The sequence below is a fragment of the Tachysurus fulvidraco genome, chromosome 11 (genome assembly GCF_022655615.1).
Source record: "Tachysurus fulvidraco isolate hzauxx_2018 chromosome 11, HZAU_PFXX_2.0, whole genome shotgun sequence".
NCBI lineage: Eukaryota > Metazoa > Chordata > Actinopteri > Siluriformes > Bagridae > Tachysurus > Tachysurus fulvidraco.
The window spans coordinates 11,643,749-11,661,029 of NC_062528.1; the positions used below are offsets into that span (position 1 = coordinate 11,643,749).

The following is a 17,281-nucleotide window of genomic DNA, read 5'->3' on the forward strand; positions in this document are numbered from 1 at the left end:
GTGTGTGTGTGTGTGTGTGCGCGCGTATGTGTGTGTTGGTTGCAGAGGACCCTTCAGGTTGGCGAGAGTACTACAAAAGAAGAGGTCTAACCTCATTCGGAGCCTTCCCAATCAACATGGACACAGTTGGCTTAACATGTCAGTGCTGAACCTGTAGAAATACCACAGGCAAACCAGAAACATGCAACCACACACACACACAAACTAGCACACAGACACTTGAAAGGGTGGAGAACGTTCCAAACATTCATAATGTCTTTCAAGTGCCATGGTTCAGGGAAAAGTATTGGGAACATCTCTGACAGAAGGCTGCTCTGAACTCGCGCTTGTTTACTCGGAGATGCCTCTGAGCCACGAAAGCTCACCGCTTTCCCCCATTTGAACCCTGGTGGTTCAGCAGAAAGAAATTTCTGCTAATACCAAGTACACTTAAGGTAGAGCACGGACATGCAGGCTGCGTCTGGGTCTGGTAGCGTTCAGTAAAAATAGCAGCAGTAACGGGTCCAGCTGTCCAATCACAAAGCTCCTGTTCACCTCCTAGCCAATTACGGCACGATTGGCAGCGCAAACAAAGAATTACTGGTTGTTAAGTCGGCCTCTTTCTCATCTCTGTAGCAGCTTCCTCTTAGCACACGACGCCTGCAAACACCTGATACGCATCCAGCGCCCTGCTGCCACGCAGTCCTGTTAAATTGTTACCACCTTTCACTAAGCCGGCGCTGACAATTAACAACGATGCCCTACACTTCAAAGGCCGCTGTGCCTGTAGGTTAAACCGCACTGCTCCTGCAGATTTGTTTTTGATTTTCACGAGGTCCCAAGACACTTTCAAAGTTCTCACAGATGCTCTCTCTCCTAAGAGGCTCCGGTTAGATGGGCTATCATGATTGCTAAATACCAATGGTAGCTTGGGGGCACTATAATAAACATTGAAAAGACATAAGCAGCAAGATTTCACGTGATAAATGTCAACGAACAGCAGAAAAGCACCAGACACAAAATGACTGTTCACTACTAAATGACCTGTTATTTAGGCACCATATGGAATTTTCTCCTTATGTATTTTCATTCTAGAAATAAATCAGTTTTAACCCTCTATTTAACTGTAATTGTTAAAATTTGTTAAAAAAAGTGGACACAAGGGGTGGCAAAAAAGTGACTTTTTTTTATTTTGGACTTTATGACATCATTATGATTTATGATGCTATTTTTTCTATGTTTGTTATACTGTCCTGAACAAATGCAGCTCTGTTTTAGCTACTGATTTCTATTTAACCCCTAGGGCCTTAATAATGCGCCAAAAGCCATGGCAAGGTGGCAACTGCTCCTATCCACCCTGATCATTATAAATGGAAAACAATTTTTTTACATTTATTTACATACAGTAAACAAACAGAAACAATCCAGTCAATGGTGCTGCTCCGAATTCTCATTGGCCATGACCCCAGGAAAGCAAAACTGCAGTTTACATTTCCAGTGAGTTTTAGAGAGATAGTATGTGATTAATGTTTAATAATGGATAAATCAGGAGCTAACAGAATCCCCTACCTACAACTGTTCTCTTTCCTTCACTAGTTTCATGTATACATCTCCCTCAATTTGTACCTCTTTTAAATGTGTGTTTATAGCACTCTGCAAAGCTGTAATTACAAAACAATTCACCTACAAATGTTACACGAAACAGCAGGAGAGAGTGAATAACTGGTATATCTGTATTTACTTTGCTTCCCCATGTTGGTGTAAACGTTAGCAAATGTTCACAGCATTTGTAGATGATTTTGTAGATCGATGGTGAAGAGTTTTTCAGTTACTTTGACGTCTCCCTAGGGCCGTGGCGTCGGCATTGTCGCAGGCCTGCTTCCACAACGGCGCCACATTTGCGTGCCTTGTGTATTGTTGCCACATAAGTACGTTAATCCTGCACCTCTCACTGAATGGGATACTTAAAGAAGAAATGTGAAAAATGTGTCAAAGTGTCTGTAATTATTTGAGATTTTATTGCAACTTTTCTTGTATAAAAATCAAGATGAATTTTTTTCGTACAAAAGAAGATTTGAAAAAAAAAAAAATCTGTTTGCTACTATGAGGATTCTATACATCTACCAGACACTGGAAAAAAAGGTCATTTCAGGTTTGAAATGGACAGCATTAACTGATATAATGAAGTATTGTCAATCTTAGCAAATTTTAATTTTATATGTAATATAAAACCTGCACGTATTTTGGCAACACGTGAAACTTCTGGGTCAAACTCCTGCGACGTGCCGAGTATGAGGCTTTGCCCCGGCCACTCACATGCCCCCGTAGAGCCAGTGAAGAACTAGAGCAAACTGAATTAAGTCCAGGATAGAGGGGGGTGTGTGATACTGTGACACACACAGGGGGCAGGGCAGGGAGGATTTGTTAGAGAGAAAGTGTGTGTTGCTCTTTCTCAGTAAACAGCCCTTGCTATAGCCCCAAGATGTGAGCTGTCATTTCATATAGCTGGTGATGAGGCACAGAGCTGTCAGGACAGATGAAGACAACCCACAACAAGAGAGAGGGAGCGAGAGAACGAAAGAGAGACGTACTGACTGGGGAAGAGGATTTCACAAGGAAAACTGTTCAGTAAGCAGGGGGGATGCATTAAGTGTTGACAGAGAGCTTTTCCACTGGAGTAATGAAGAGTGAAGAAAACGCCACTGTCACAGAGGCATCCTGAGTGGCAAAGCCGTGCTCGTCCAGAGTGCGAGTGAAAGAAACCAGTATTGCAGGAATAACGTGAAGCCATAAAGTCCAACTAACACACTATATGTGCTAATTTACTTATGGGGCCGAGTGTTCCAGATGTTAAAACCTTATATTTAAAAATTAGTTTAATGTTACTTGGTGGAAATGTGAAGTTATAACTTTCAGCTCCAGAGACCACAAACAGCTTCTATATTAAAGGTGGAAATTGAAGTAACCGAGAATAGAACGAGACATCATTAGCGTTTCCTTCCGTTGAAAGCCAAAGCCAAGATGGTGTTAGTTTAGGTCTTGCAAGAAACTTTACTGCAGCATCACTGTATTATAAAAAATGACAGTGATGTGAACAAAGAGTAATATGTTTCCAAGGTTCTTCTTTAGAGTATTTCTTTACTAATTAATTATACCTAATGATAAGTAAAGCATTTGCCCTATAGTCTGATTTCCCATGATGCCACACGATACGTGGCCAGGAGTGTAAAAGATAGAGAGTCTAATCTGTGCTCTATGGGTGGGAAGCATGGCATTACTCTCTTCTTGGTCAATCAGTGTGTCACTAGTCAATCGTGAATATCTGCAGTTTATCAACAGTTTGATTTCTTCTTAATTTAAATACAAATACACACCAGCATCAGAAGGACAGGGAATGCATTCTGTCCAGGGTTTCGACCGATGGTTTGTACCAGACCTATAGCAGAAGATTGTCTTTTGAGGTTTCATTACTGAGCTCGGCAACTAGGATCAGCCGAAAGCTCAGTTTGGTGTGATGTTTGTCTTGTCGAAGTTCCCAGTCTAACCCAGAAGAAAAAGTTAATGTTGTTGCAGTGTTAAAAACACTAGTGTTATTATACCTAATCACAAGACAGCCTTTTTGTTTAAGCCTGTTTTCAGACAAAAGAACTTTCACATATGATGATTTCCATATTCGTTTTGACAGATGTACAGACCGAATGCAATCTAGTTTAGTTTGAGAGTCTCACGCAGCTCATTTACATGGGCTTTCCTAATTATTTTGAAATGTGTTTTTTCCTCTGTTAGTCATGTGTGATGTGCAACATTTGACCTTTTTGAAAGGCACGTCCTGTCCCACAAACACATGGATTTAAGGGTGTCCCACATATTGGGTTAAAAATCCTGCCACTAATTTAAGCCTTTACTCCACTTTAAAGACAGCCCAATTTAACTTTGATGAAAACGGGACTGACTTGCACAATATGTCTTTGAGTTCGGCACTTCCACACACCCCTGCACTCTGCTAACCACAATAGTGTGTTTGAAACCTCGGCAGTATCTGCCACAGGCTTTTTTTTTTTCTTCAAGCGATGCTTGAAGTGCCAAGGCGATACTCACTTTATATTATTGGTGGAGTCTTCCCGGCGTGAACTGCTAAATTAATCATTTGAGGATGGAAAAGGAGGAAATTTTTCTTGCTCCACCGCACACCACAGTTGAACGGAGCCCAGTTCTAGGCTCGCAATAATTGAAGTGCTCATAAGAGATCAAAGCAGTAAGTTTGGTTACATCTGTGTGGGGAATTCCCCTCAAAGAGAGAGAAAGGATGGGTGTGTGTGAGTGAGTGTGTGTGATGGTGTGTGATGGGTCACTGTGACTTTAAATGCCAGCTTTCCTGCCCTTCATCTACATAATACCACTTCTGGATAATCAATATGATTTAAGACGATGTTTAAATGGAATACTGAATCATCACTTCGTCGCTGGTGCTGTACTGGTGCTATACTCTGATTCGCACGTAACAGTAATATTTCACAGTTTGGCCAATCGGATGCTAGTGTTACTCGTGTTTTCACCGGGTGTGTATTCATGAGTAGCAGACCTAGATATTTCCACTGATGTAGTAAACACTCATGTGATGAGCAAAAATAGGAAGAGAAAAGGTTACAATGTACAGAAGAATCATTTCTAGTGGTTAGTAAAACTAGGGCAAAGCTTACTTGGCACAACAAAAATATCCCATCACACCCACTCACAAAAAAAAAAAAAAAAAAAAAAAAGTTAAGATCTTAAAAACTTCACCTTTCCATCATGGTTACTGCTCGACTAAAGACCACATAAAACTGTATTAGGTCTTGGAATTTTGGGAAACTTTAAAAGTGAGCTTGGAATGAAGAGAGGAAAAAAAGTACTCAGCATAGACTAGAATAACAGTCTGGCTGATCTGCTTCAGAAACATCTGTATCCAATTACAAACTACATCCTACCAGAGATTCTCAGTAACAAGAACAATGCGAGCAAAGCTGAGAATTCAGGAGTGATGTCAAGTGCAGGTTCTACAGCATATGAGTGTTGGGAACTGAGATATTTCATTAGGCCATGAGTCTGTCGTGCATCACAGTGGCTTTTGGGGAGCTCTTCCTCTGGCTTTGAGCCTCTGCTCTCAAGTCCAGTCACTAATGCGCCAGATTTGGAATGCTCTAATTTCCCAGACAGTTGGCAGCCTTCTGCATAGCTTCAAAGCAAAAATAATCAAGAAGTATGTGAGTGTGGCGTTTTTTATATTGAAAGAAAACAGCAATATCATGCTCTTGCTAATTTACTACCCCAAGCAAAGGTCCTGACTTCAAAGAGAAACAGGGGCAAAGCTCAACCTGGCCATATCTAGAACCAGAAGTTTTAGAAGAAACAAATCAAATTACCCTGTTTATATTGCTTATGGGGCTTTGATTAATTAAAATTTTTTTTGCGTTAATTATTTTATTATATAATCCAGATAAAGCAATATTTTAATGACAGGCATTTAAATGCCTTTAACTTACTACACCTAGTGTTTTTCTTACCAGAGCTTCCTGGTTGTAATCAAAACACTATGGCACCTTACACCTGCTGGCAGTCCTGGGAGATTAGAGCAGGCCAGAATTTTCCCATTTTAATAAGTCAAATGGCAACATCCCCAACCAACATACCCAGCAAATGACTGTGCTATAGTTATTAATTAATTTCTATATGACTAGAATGTGGCAGTAGTGACCATAGCCTGCAACGTTCCTCCTGTTTGGCTTTGAGTCATGACCCTGTGCTAGCCTGTCAGCGAGGCATTCCAAAGAAGCAGAAGCAGCTTCCACCCACAGTGACCGTAAAGTGACTTACTTTTACATAATCAGAAAGGCCAGTCTACACCCATGAACGGAAATAATTATAATGGACATAGAGGAAACAACACAAAAGTGGCATCCATCCACCGCCACTTATCTTTCAGGTACAGAGAGTTAGGCATGCAAGCTGTCTAATACTTGTGGTGTGAGCACAGTCAATCACAATTTCTTTAAATGCCAATTAAGTACTTTTAGGAGCTCTAATTTCCCACATACAGTAATTTTTTGTGATTGAATTAATTACTAAAAAAAGAACAAGCAATGTCAGAGGACAAAAACAAACACTGATGAGAAACTCAGCAAACCATGACCCTTAAAGCCTAACTACTTGTAGAAGACTCTACTTAATCAGTAACTCCAGCTATTGTAATGAAACTTGTAACAAATCACAACTACATTATGACTTATTTTGATGAATTCAAAGTTTTGATTTACAAAGAAGTTGCAGATTTTTCTTGAGTCACAGACTACGACGTCTATATGTACTGGTGACGTATGGACAAACCAAAAATACAATACTTTCACTACTAGACAGGGAACTCCAAGAATGCCTCCAACACTAGGTGTGATCTTAAATCACACTACCCATGTTTCACAACTGCCATTCATTCAATGGAGTGTGGAGGATTCCTGTATTATTTCCACTTTGAGTTAGTAAATATATTGTGTTTATCATCAGTGCATCCTCAGACTACAGTAAACATTGATTTCCACTGTATATGATCAAATTAATTTATTAGCTTGATGGTATTTGTGTATACAGTATGTTGACCCCAAGGAGTGTGTCCTCTGTCCTTTATGCGGATTATGCTTAAACATAAGCTTTTTCACCTGCACATCATGCCTCTGTATGCATTAGACCTGGAGCTGCTGTACATACAGAGATTAAACTGTGAACCACGTACTTTAATAAGGCTCCAGTGGCCAGTGGAGACGCCCGTAGTGTTGGGCCTAGAAAATGCCCGTTCAGGGTTCTGTGGTGAAGTGACATTTATCTAATGCATCTTTAAACCTCTTTGTAATTAGTGGGTGCTTGACAGTGATGCACAGTGACTGGAGCAGGCGGCGCCGACTCTAAAACCATGCCTCGATGTTCTCTTACAAGCGTTTGTTAAGATCACTGGGGCTAGAAGGGTTAGCCACACTTTTGTGCCTCGATTCACACCCTCTAAACAGCAGGGTCAGATCAGTTGTGCTTTAATAGACACATTCTCTTTGGCCCTTGTGACCTTTTCCTCGGTAGCCACCGAAAAACAAACTCTACAATTAGAGCTTAAGCTCCAAACATAAAGGGTGTGGGGGATCCAGTTTATGTGAAACGTTTCTATAGTCCAGACTTCTCAAAATAACACACTCAAAGTGTGTAAGATGAAGTAAGAATGTGGTGCAGCAGGACTGCTTTACAGAAGCAAGAGGACGCTCTGTGTTGACATGTTTTCTGTGCTCTCTTGTGACCCGAACTGCTCTCACCATATATTGTTATGTTTAGAGGTGACTGGTGAAAGCACATAAGGTGTGGGGCCTTGATCGGTGCCTTTTATGCTAAAATTATATCCTCGGTTATGGCTTATAGCTGGTCATTTTAGTCCCATAAATAGCAAGCCAGGGATCTATTGGGTGGACCCAAAGATACTAAGAAGTGAAGTGAACTGGAACTGCGAGTGAGATCTTGCCAAAGGGTCAAGGAAGCTGGAAAGCGACAGTCTCTCAGGGAGGAGTGGCACATTACTTACCACTGGAGCTTATCCGCAAAGAGTTCTTTATCGAAAGAAGAAACAGAGAGAGAGAGTGAACGAGAGAGAAAAAAACAAAAAAGAAACAAGATGGGAAAGTGCTAAGGGTTAATTGGAGCTCTGCATGAAACCTGTTAACGAGTGCACAAGTGGAACACCCAGGAGGCACCGAGACATTCCATTACTGCAGTAAGAAGCACATAAGAGTAAGAATGTTTTCCTTTGACTTGTACCTTGTCTCTTTAGCACCTTACATCATGCCAAAATGCACAGAAACATTATGCCCATCAAAACACACACATGACTTCAGATTTGGATAACTGGGTAACTTTTCGTGTAATAGCTCACTAATTTCATAAGAAGTTTTAAAAGGAGTGCTAAGGGCAGACATAGATAGGCGAAGAGAAACCTTTATAAAGGACTGCTCAGTCCAGAGCCTACAACGAGCCTGGGGCTCTTGCACACCCCCTAATAATTTCTCTAATGGCAAACACAGCCTTTCCCAGCTGAGCAATGAGCCATGGGCTATGTCCTTACAAGGAATCCGCGTGCCAGTTACTGCCACTACAATAATAGGCACAGATACAATCATGTGCCTGACATAAAGCCTTTGTTGTCAATCCACAAACAAAAAACCCATATATGTTGTTGTCTACTCATCAGTATGCTCTCATAAGTCTATTTTGCAGGGTACGTTCAGTACAGTAAATATTTAGACAGCAAGTCTCCATGTTCTAATTTAAAGAGAAAATGAAAACCGGTAAGTGTGCTGACAGGTGTGTGTAGGGGGAGGCGCCTGCCACACTTTTCAAAGAGCGCACACTTCTCGTTGAAAAAGTTTAAGGCTCACCTAAACGACAGCCTGTTCATCCAAATTAGATACAGGCAGCAGTATGTGTCGCCATGGTCGACAGCCTGTCAGCTCAGCAACCTTATGCCTGTTGCCACGATGCTGCTGTGGCGTGGTGTTTTTCCCAAAAGACAAAAGTTAGGTTTTTTGCAATCATTTCTCTGCAGAGAGTGACAGCACAGCAACACTTGGGGACTGCTCAGGCAATACAGTCATGGAGTATTAGTAAAGCCTGTGTTTACCAAACCTCATTCTACAAAGTGTGCTGATATCAAACGAGGCAGTAATGATAGAGGGCACCTGAGTGGCACAACATGTAAAGAGCCAGGAGTAAAGACAGCAACATTTGGGATTGTATATCTGCAGGTAATGCATGTGGAAAAGGGCAGTGCTTTCTGCTTTCTAGGATGCATTCCAGCATGAGCAGCAGTTCAAAACTGATGTGGTTGGTTGGCTTCAGAGGGAGAACATGTTGCCTTCACCCATCCCAGCAGGTAGCTGTGGTGTAATAGGGGAGAGTTACCTAGAAACTACAAACTGACTGACGAAATTTGACTGGAAGGGACAGGAAGCTTTCAACTACTGTATATCTATTAACTATTACCTTAAAATAAACAAATAATGGGAGCTTATCTCATAAACAAAAATATATTGTCAAAGGCTCTATTATTATTTGTAATTGTGCTAGAATGTTGATTTATTTAGTCATTGCAGATAATAACAGAACGAAAAGAAATCAGAAATACATTAAAAAAGATCTGTCATGAAATTACAGGAAAGATTCTGTATGACATTGCTAGCCTTGTACGTGTTACGGCTTTTGTCTGAGTAACTGTGAGGAAGTAACTGTATAAATGTGAACTATTCCTGTAAACTAACAAACTATCTGAACTGACTGCATTTTTATCATGAGATTATATTAGATATATATTCAACCAAAACATCTTATAGGTTCGAATACCTAACAAAAAAAAAAAAAAAAATGCCAGAGTTGAATAGAACATGTGGACTTGATATGTGGTGGACAGGTGCCCCTGTGTTCTTCCTGCCCCACAGCCTTCCTGTCTATGGGCAGGATAAGCAAGGCTAACATTCAGGAACGAGCCTACGGGCATCATCAGCCTCGTTCAGACATTCTATCCAAACCACCATCAGCATTCCCCAAACCTAAATGCAATGCTGGCATTCAAGAGTATTTAGGAAGCACTGAACGGCACAAGCAAAGCATTCATTTGTGTTCTTTTGGCCATCTTTAACCAGAGGCTAAGCTACTGCTTGTGCCACCATAAGAAGTATCAGGTGATGAGTCCAGACAGAATAAAAGTACCCGTGTTTCTCGGTTTTAAATGTTTGCTCCTTCTGTGCACACTTCAGATGTAAGAAATGACTTGGAGAAGTAAGAAAAAAGTGTAAAGCACACGATAAAAGATAAACAAGCAACGGCACAACATGAGAAGGATGATACATTAAGTTTGACGGGAGACCCAGCCACCTTGAAGCATGGCACAAAACTAAACTGCCTCCACACTGATGCCACCACACCAACAAGAAAAGATGGAGCTCTTTTATGGCAATCCATCAAAAATGTGGATGTGGGGATAAAAAACAAGCAGTAATAACTGAAATCTTGAGCTGTGTTGCAGTCTCTGGTGGTTTTTGGTTAAAAAGGTTAGTCTACAAATAAAACACAAAATAAACGAATTCCAAACGAAAAGCATTGGATGATTGATATTTAAACCACAGCACTGCTGAATGATTTAATCTGATTGGTTGAATCTGTTGATGAATTTTCTCCAAGCTGACAGAAATGATCACAAGATTATATTAATTCACTGTTTATTACCATTTCTATAGTAACGACTCACATGTGCAGAGGTAGCTGAAGTGGTTAAGGCTATGGGTTGGTAATCAGAAGATTTGGGGATCAAGCCACTGTAATATATATGTGACAATAATAAAGGCTTGTGCTTCTGCTTAGATTTGTATGGCTTAAAATAATCTAAAAACAATAAACACATTTTTGCAGTAAGCAAAAAACACGTTTTTAACTAAAGTGTATAATCATTAAAGTGCAGCTTTCTGTAAGGAGATGTTAATGTGTCCATTGTGGATCAGTACGTTTTTTGGACAGAGGCGTCATATTTTACGTTATATATAACTGCATTGATGTAACTGATGCCATCAATGCTACTTAGTTGGTAAAAAAGCTCCCTTGTCATATCCATAACATCAGCACCTTATTGGGCCCTTTGATGCGAATGGGCTGTGCACCTGAATGGATATAAGCTAAGCATAAAACCACACTGACATGCTCATACTCAAACCTGTGTGACTAGAAAAACAAGCATGATGCAACACCAACACATTCTCACATCCCTGCAAAATCATCGGACCTCAAACACACACAAAACAATTATTTGGGAAAGCAAGTTTAAGGTAACCAGGTAAAAATAGAAAATAGAAATGAAACTAAAATAGAAATTACAAAAGTCAGAGGAGGTTAAGTACAAAACTATTTAAGCTAATTAATTATAAAAAGAAAATATTTTTTTTTCTGTTGTGGCTACAAGAAAATAATAATTGGTATGTCTGAGTGCTGAAAATGTTTCTCGGACAACCGTCTCCTTCACGTGTTTGTTGTGTCACAGCTTGAGTCAAAGTCCCCACGTCTCTGAGGTGCTTTTGTGAGCGCTGTTTCCGAGCGTTGTTTGCCTGTGAGCATAAACAAGCAGGACAACTCTGATATACCTAAGTGAGGTCTAATTAAGAATGAGTGATATGTATTTATTTTCTTGTTTTGTTTGCTGTCTGGATTAAACCAGGTTGTCTGTTCATCTCCTCAAAAAGTCATCCCCTTTCCAGAACCTCTCACTCGCCCTTAACTCATCTCTTCTGGCCCAAACTAAATGATCCTTTCATTTCCTGCCGGGGCTGCCGGGCCCTCGGGTGGTGGTCAGCTCAGTGGCTCTGCATGCATGTAAAGTTCACAGCTCATCCTCCGAGCTATCCTCTATCATAACAGAGCTCACCGTGGCGTTTCCTGTCTGGAGCTGCCTCGCGTGAGTTATGCTGCGCCTGAACCAGCCGCCAGACAAATATTCCCCTGTGTGAAGGAGAAGCGGCAACCAGTGACTCATCCTTCCTGTCACACACTGCACACCGACACGCTGAAACAATTACAACACTCACACACATACACACAATGCTCATATGGAGAATTAGCCAAGAAAAAATTACACACACCCAATAGACGAGAGCAGACACACACAGAAACACACACACAGACACACACACAGACAAACACACAGACACAGACACAGACACACACACACACAGACAGACAGACAGACACACACACAGATAGACGCACACACAGATAGACACACACAGATAGACATAGACACACACACAGAGCTCAATCAGTTCCCTTCTTACCCAATCCACAAGCCAGACTCCGGAACTGGTTTAGGAAGTTCTTTAATGGTTCCCAAACTTTTAGGCGACTGGCTGAGCGAAGCAAGGCTAAACATGTGTTTAGGGCAGACAACATCAGCAATCACCACTTGACCCTTTGGCAGAGGAGGGGTCACATACCGCTTCCCTATTTTTTAAAGGGCTGGAGGAGAAAAAAAACTTTAACAGATAATATAATCAAGTGAAAGCACTTGCATGTTGTGGAGAGACTGCAACCATGCTGATTTCCAGATGTTTGAAACGAGCATTCTGAAACGCCGCAGAGCAGAACGCACTGGGGATTTCTCAAGGTTCAGAGGGCGGAAAATACACACACACACACACACACACACACACACACACACACACACACACACACACACACACACACACACACACACACACACACACACACACACACACACACACACACAAACGCACACGTCATGCTTTATACAGCCGGACTGCAATTCTCTGCAGCTGTCAGGCTATTTCAAAAAAGGAGATAGGAGGGAAAAAAAAATTAAGAAAGCAAACAAATTGCTTTTGCCTTTGTCCTCAGATATGCTGTGTGAATGAGCTGTAAAAAAAAATAAAAACATCATGCGTAGTCATTCTTAAACATTCCCACACTCACATACCTCTGTTCAGATCCTGTGCCATTACAGTAAGTATCCCAACACCTCTGACTTCCATGACTTATTTATAGAAAATGAATCAGAAATTCGAGAAAGCAGCACTCCACATCCTCAACCGCTTAATTCCACACACATTACACAGAGTGCTCTACACTCAGAAACGCAAACACACATTGCTCTGTGGCAGCGGTTTGGCACACCTGAGACTCTTACCTCTGAGTGGAGGTGGGTGGTTAGTGGTCCTGCTATAAATAAGACCCCGGTGGAAATGTATCATCTAGTTGAGATTTTCTAACACAGTTCTTATCAATACTACAGAGTATTTGCCTTGTTATTTTCACCATACACTCCTTGTTGCAAGAATGAATCAGCCATCGCATTCAGCTACCGTGCAGTTAAATGGAGCAGCTGTCAGTGTCTCAAATCCAAATACCAAACAGCTTGCAATGAAATACTTGCTTGGTGTGATTTCTATACACCTTTAAATGTAGATGTGACGTATTTTTTGTTACTGCTGCTAGTCTCTTCATTACTGTCTGAATATAATTCCCCCCCCTACATTTGCACTTGCAATTGTTTAACTGATATATTTTTTAATATCTAAGATTCTTTGTGTTTTGACTTAAGTTTGCAACCAACTCTAAGAACATTTCTGAACTAAAGGCAAAGACTACAAATAAAATTTCTTTAATAAACAATAAATGCACATGTATTTATGCTAGTTGATGAATAATATTCAACATATTTTTTGAAAAAATGTATTTATTAATTGTTTAAGAAAATACTTTTAAAATATATTTTTAATAATATTCTTTCATAAACAACCTAAGTCTATAATTAGAATCTTTCAAATTAGGAAAAGAAATGAACATGTAAAATGTAATGAATGCATGTCATCAAGCAGAAATTTTCTGTATATACATTTTTTTCAAAAAAAAAAAAAAAAAACCAACAACATGGTTTAAAGTATCTTCACGGTAGCTAACAGTTTATAATGTGTATAAGAGGTATTTACATGTATATAATAACCTGTACATAATATATAATAAGGGGGTATAGACGGAAAGATATATGATATAATGTTAATGTATTAAGTGGGCGGAGCTTCATCAAACTTCTTTTTTTTTTTTGAGAGCCTTTCTAATCAGAAAATAAGTTGATATAATATTTAAGTTGTATCACATGTGCCTGGCCATGTTTAAACTCACACACATGAACCCTATCGCCTGACGCAGGCTTTCAGTGTTGTTTAAAGCTTTGATGGTTAAACCGTTCAGGCAAAGCGTTTCTCTATGTAGACAGCATGAAGTGGGGTTCACAGTTGTAAATGCACAGCTCAGGCTTTATTGTGCGTGAGGAAAAAACATAAAAAGCCAGCAACAACATGTGTAAGGAGCTGAAAGGCTGGGTTACGTCTGAGTCAGATGTAATTCTTCCCTATTTAAATCCACTCTTTCTGTAGTGGAAGACAGGACAGAGTAGGGGAGAAACCAAGAAAAAAACTTCATTACACTTAATGTCTCACCGGTGGGAGGCAAAAATGAAACTTCAAATGCGTTCACAGGCCGAGTTTGACTAAGCAAGGGGCTGGGAGACAGGTTTCAGGTTTCCCTACAGACCACATTAAAATGCCAGAGGGTTTAAAGTGAGTCAATTTGGGCGTGAGATGCCAAAATACTAGAATTAGTGGTGTGCAGTGTTTACATGTGCAGGGGAGCTGGGGCGACACAGGCAGGCATGATAGGGCTCAGGCATTACACGGAGAAAGAGAGATCTGTAAACTTCAGTCTCTCAAACACAAAAGTAGAAAAGCTTTAAAGGAACCGGTGACACGGAGATGTAACAAATGCCAACAGTGTATAAGAAAGGAGGATAATGACAAGAAGTTTCTACCATGTTAAAGGTTAGAGGAATAATCATTCATCTTGGAGGGGGAAGGAAAAAAAAAAGGAAAAACACTTCATAAACATTTTTCCGGATGCAATTTTCGGTCCAAGGATACATTTCCCAGTAGAAAATCAGCAGCAAGGAGGAAATCGTTTAGTCTCCTTAAGTGCCAAATTGTATCCTGATTTTCCTGCCCAGGCTGCTTGAGCCCGTCTGTGTGCGGACTTCTGCAGTCTCTCACCCCTGTATGAGTAAACAGAGTGATAGAGGAGGGGGACGTAATCCATGTGTGGCCTGACTTGGCCTACGCTAGATTATGAGAAACAGCTCGGCCTCCTCCGCAGACTACACAGAAAAATATCTGGGCTTCAGACACAACCTCTGACTGGGGGAGGAAAATGTTATTTTTTAATGCTTTTGTCAATTTCCAACACAGAGATCAGAGATGAGTGGAACAGGTGAAAAGGTCATTTATTACTTGAGTGTGTGCCAGTTCATTAAGATCTTTGTGATTCTAGCGTGATCCTCACAACAAAGCTTGCAGGGAATATTTCCTGGATTAAGTATAGGGCTGAACATTTAATAGCAATTTAAATGTGATCAAGATGCTTGGTTTGGATACCACGATATCACAAGAATCCTATTCACAGCATCTTGCCTCTTTTGAGTTTAAATGTGCATTTCACACTGCATACCTGCATCTTCATACTGCTTCTAGAGCATATACACGTGTCTGTATTTAGCTTCACTTCACTTAATGTGACTAAAAAGCGGTGTATATAACTATTGATTTAAACATTTAAAGGAATATGGCAGTTCTACATCACGTTAACCTACAAACTTTCTATAAGATAATAATAATAATAATAAAGGAAATTTAGCAAAAACACAATACTCGAGAATTTCAGATTTCCTTTATTATTATTATTATTATTATTATTATTATTATTATGTTAATCAGTATCACTATTAATACCACTGAGTATTTAACTGATAATGTTTTCCATTAAAATTACACTGGGGAAGCAAGGGGAGGACAGGCTAGGCTTTAGAGAAGATCTCCCTCATGACTGAAGTGCATCTCTGGCCTTCTTGAAGCCTGTGTGTCTTCATAACTCCAACATTTAACCACGCTATATGTTTCCACTGTTGAAGTGCCAGGTGTGGATACAAGTAAAACTGTGCAAACACATCTAGCTCCACCCGCCACTACTGGTGCCTATCCAAACAGGAGAGAGCAAGCCTGATGAATAATTACACTAAGTGCGTTTGGTCAGCCCGTAGGGGAACGTTAATGCACGTGCACTCTGGTTAAGCAGGGTAATGGCTTGGGACCTGTGCTGAGACTCGAGGCAGGGCTTCACCCATCACTTCAAAGCCATTGTTTGAGCAGGAGCAGCACACACACGCCAGAATGCGTGTTGACTGCTAGGTCATTTCAATAAGCTGAGGGAGAAAAAAAAGAATAGGAAATGTGCAACAGTCTTTTCGAACCTTCCAAAAATAACCTAGGCAACCCCCGCTGCCTTCCAGCCTTTCCTGACTGGGCTGTAATTAATATGACAAGTCTGTGTGAAGCAGAAGGAAAAAAAAAATAGCCTTTATGCCTGACCACTGCTTACATCCAAGCTGCAGAGGAGTACATTAAAAGCACATGTCACAAACGGACATTGCTGTGCATGTTTACTGCTTCTGGATACGTTCCCATCCATGTGAGGGCACTGCTACTGCTGGCGTTAGTACAGTACTAGCTCCGCTGGGGACGAATCTCCACTCAAACGCTGTACCAATGGGAAGCCAACTGATATAACAATAAAGCAGATAATATGCCTGCCTGTTGGCCACTTTAATCACTTTAATCGTTTTGACTACGTGGCAGTGGAGCTTGTTGCCCGAGGAAGGCTTTACTTCAAAGTTAATTTGAACGGCGTTACACTTAAGGGGTGTGTAGAACGCAGGCTGTGTGCACACAAGCTGATCCAGAAGGCCTACTTAATACTAATGAAAGCATTTCTAAAACTATTACACACACCCACATTCTGTAGCCTTTACAAAATGGGGTGAGGGGGTGTGCACTTAAATGATGCTTTCCAGCCCTGCACTGAGACAATGAGGTATCAATTACTGTGATAAGATCTGTGCAAAGTCCAAATCAAGCGAGAATTTCACATCTGGTCCTGTGCTCTTGTCGTCAAATTAATGGATTCTTCTAAAGCCATGTGCACCAAGAACGTGATAACTTAGACTCACTTACTACTGATAACATTCCCAAAGAGGGCGGCACAGAGATTTCTCAGCAGAGACGAAAACTCAAACACACAACCACACATAATTGTGTGACATAGTCAGAGTTGTTTAAATGCAGACTAGGAAAACAAAGAATCTGCTCACTCTAAGACAAATGTCAGGTCTGATTTAGCTGCCTGCAAAAAGACAAGCTCCAGTGGAACATCTCCTGCATACTTTGCTGCCAAAACAGATTTTGAATCAAACATCCCTTTTCTTTATGCCTTTGCTGATGACGCTATACCAGTGGCACCGAGCGGGTCAATTTGGCCAGCACAATGTCTGAGAGAGAACAGAGAGGCAGAGAAAGGGGAAAAAATGATTTACAGCTGTAGTGAATGAACAACAATGTTGGAGTAGTCAGAGCACTGCATGGCTCTCCAAGCTCCCTGAGAGGACGCGTCTGTGGAATCTGGTCCAGACATTTCTAGCGTTCCTGAGCTGATTGGAAACACACAGGCGTGAATGGCTTGTTATTTCCAGGTGTGGAGAGAGAGAAAGCCGGTGGCTCCTCACCTCCCTGTTGTTGCCTGGATACCGTTACCAGGAAGGCCCACGGCCAGGGGTTAAGCTGCGGCGATAAAATGAATAAACAAA

General features: G+C 40.8%; 1 protein-coding gene across 13 annotated transcripts in view; it reads right to left on the bottom strand.

The window, feature by feature from the left end:
• The window catches only part of bcas3 (BCAS3 microtubule associated cell migration factor), a 185,005-nt gene that overhangs the window by 86,430 nt on the left and 81,294 nt on the right, over positions 1 to 17,281 (bottom strand). Inside the window, exon 24 of one of the 13 annotated variants that reach the window (XM_047820657.1) lies at positions 10,967 to 11,132. The exons of 11 other annotated variants lie outside the window; for them this stretch is intronic. In XM_047820657.1, coding sequence (XP_047676613.1) covers positions 11,047 to 11,132 — 86 coding nt within the window. In that variant the 3' untranslated portion in view covers positions 10,967 to 11,046. Of the gene's footprint in view, positions 1 to 10,966; positions 11,133 to 14,456; positions 14,642 to 17,281 lie in introns of those variants that run through there. One more of the 13 variants, XM_027147722.2, reaches the window with a different exon arrangement.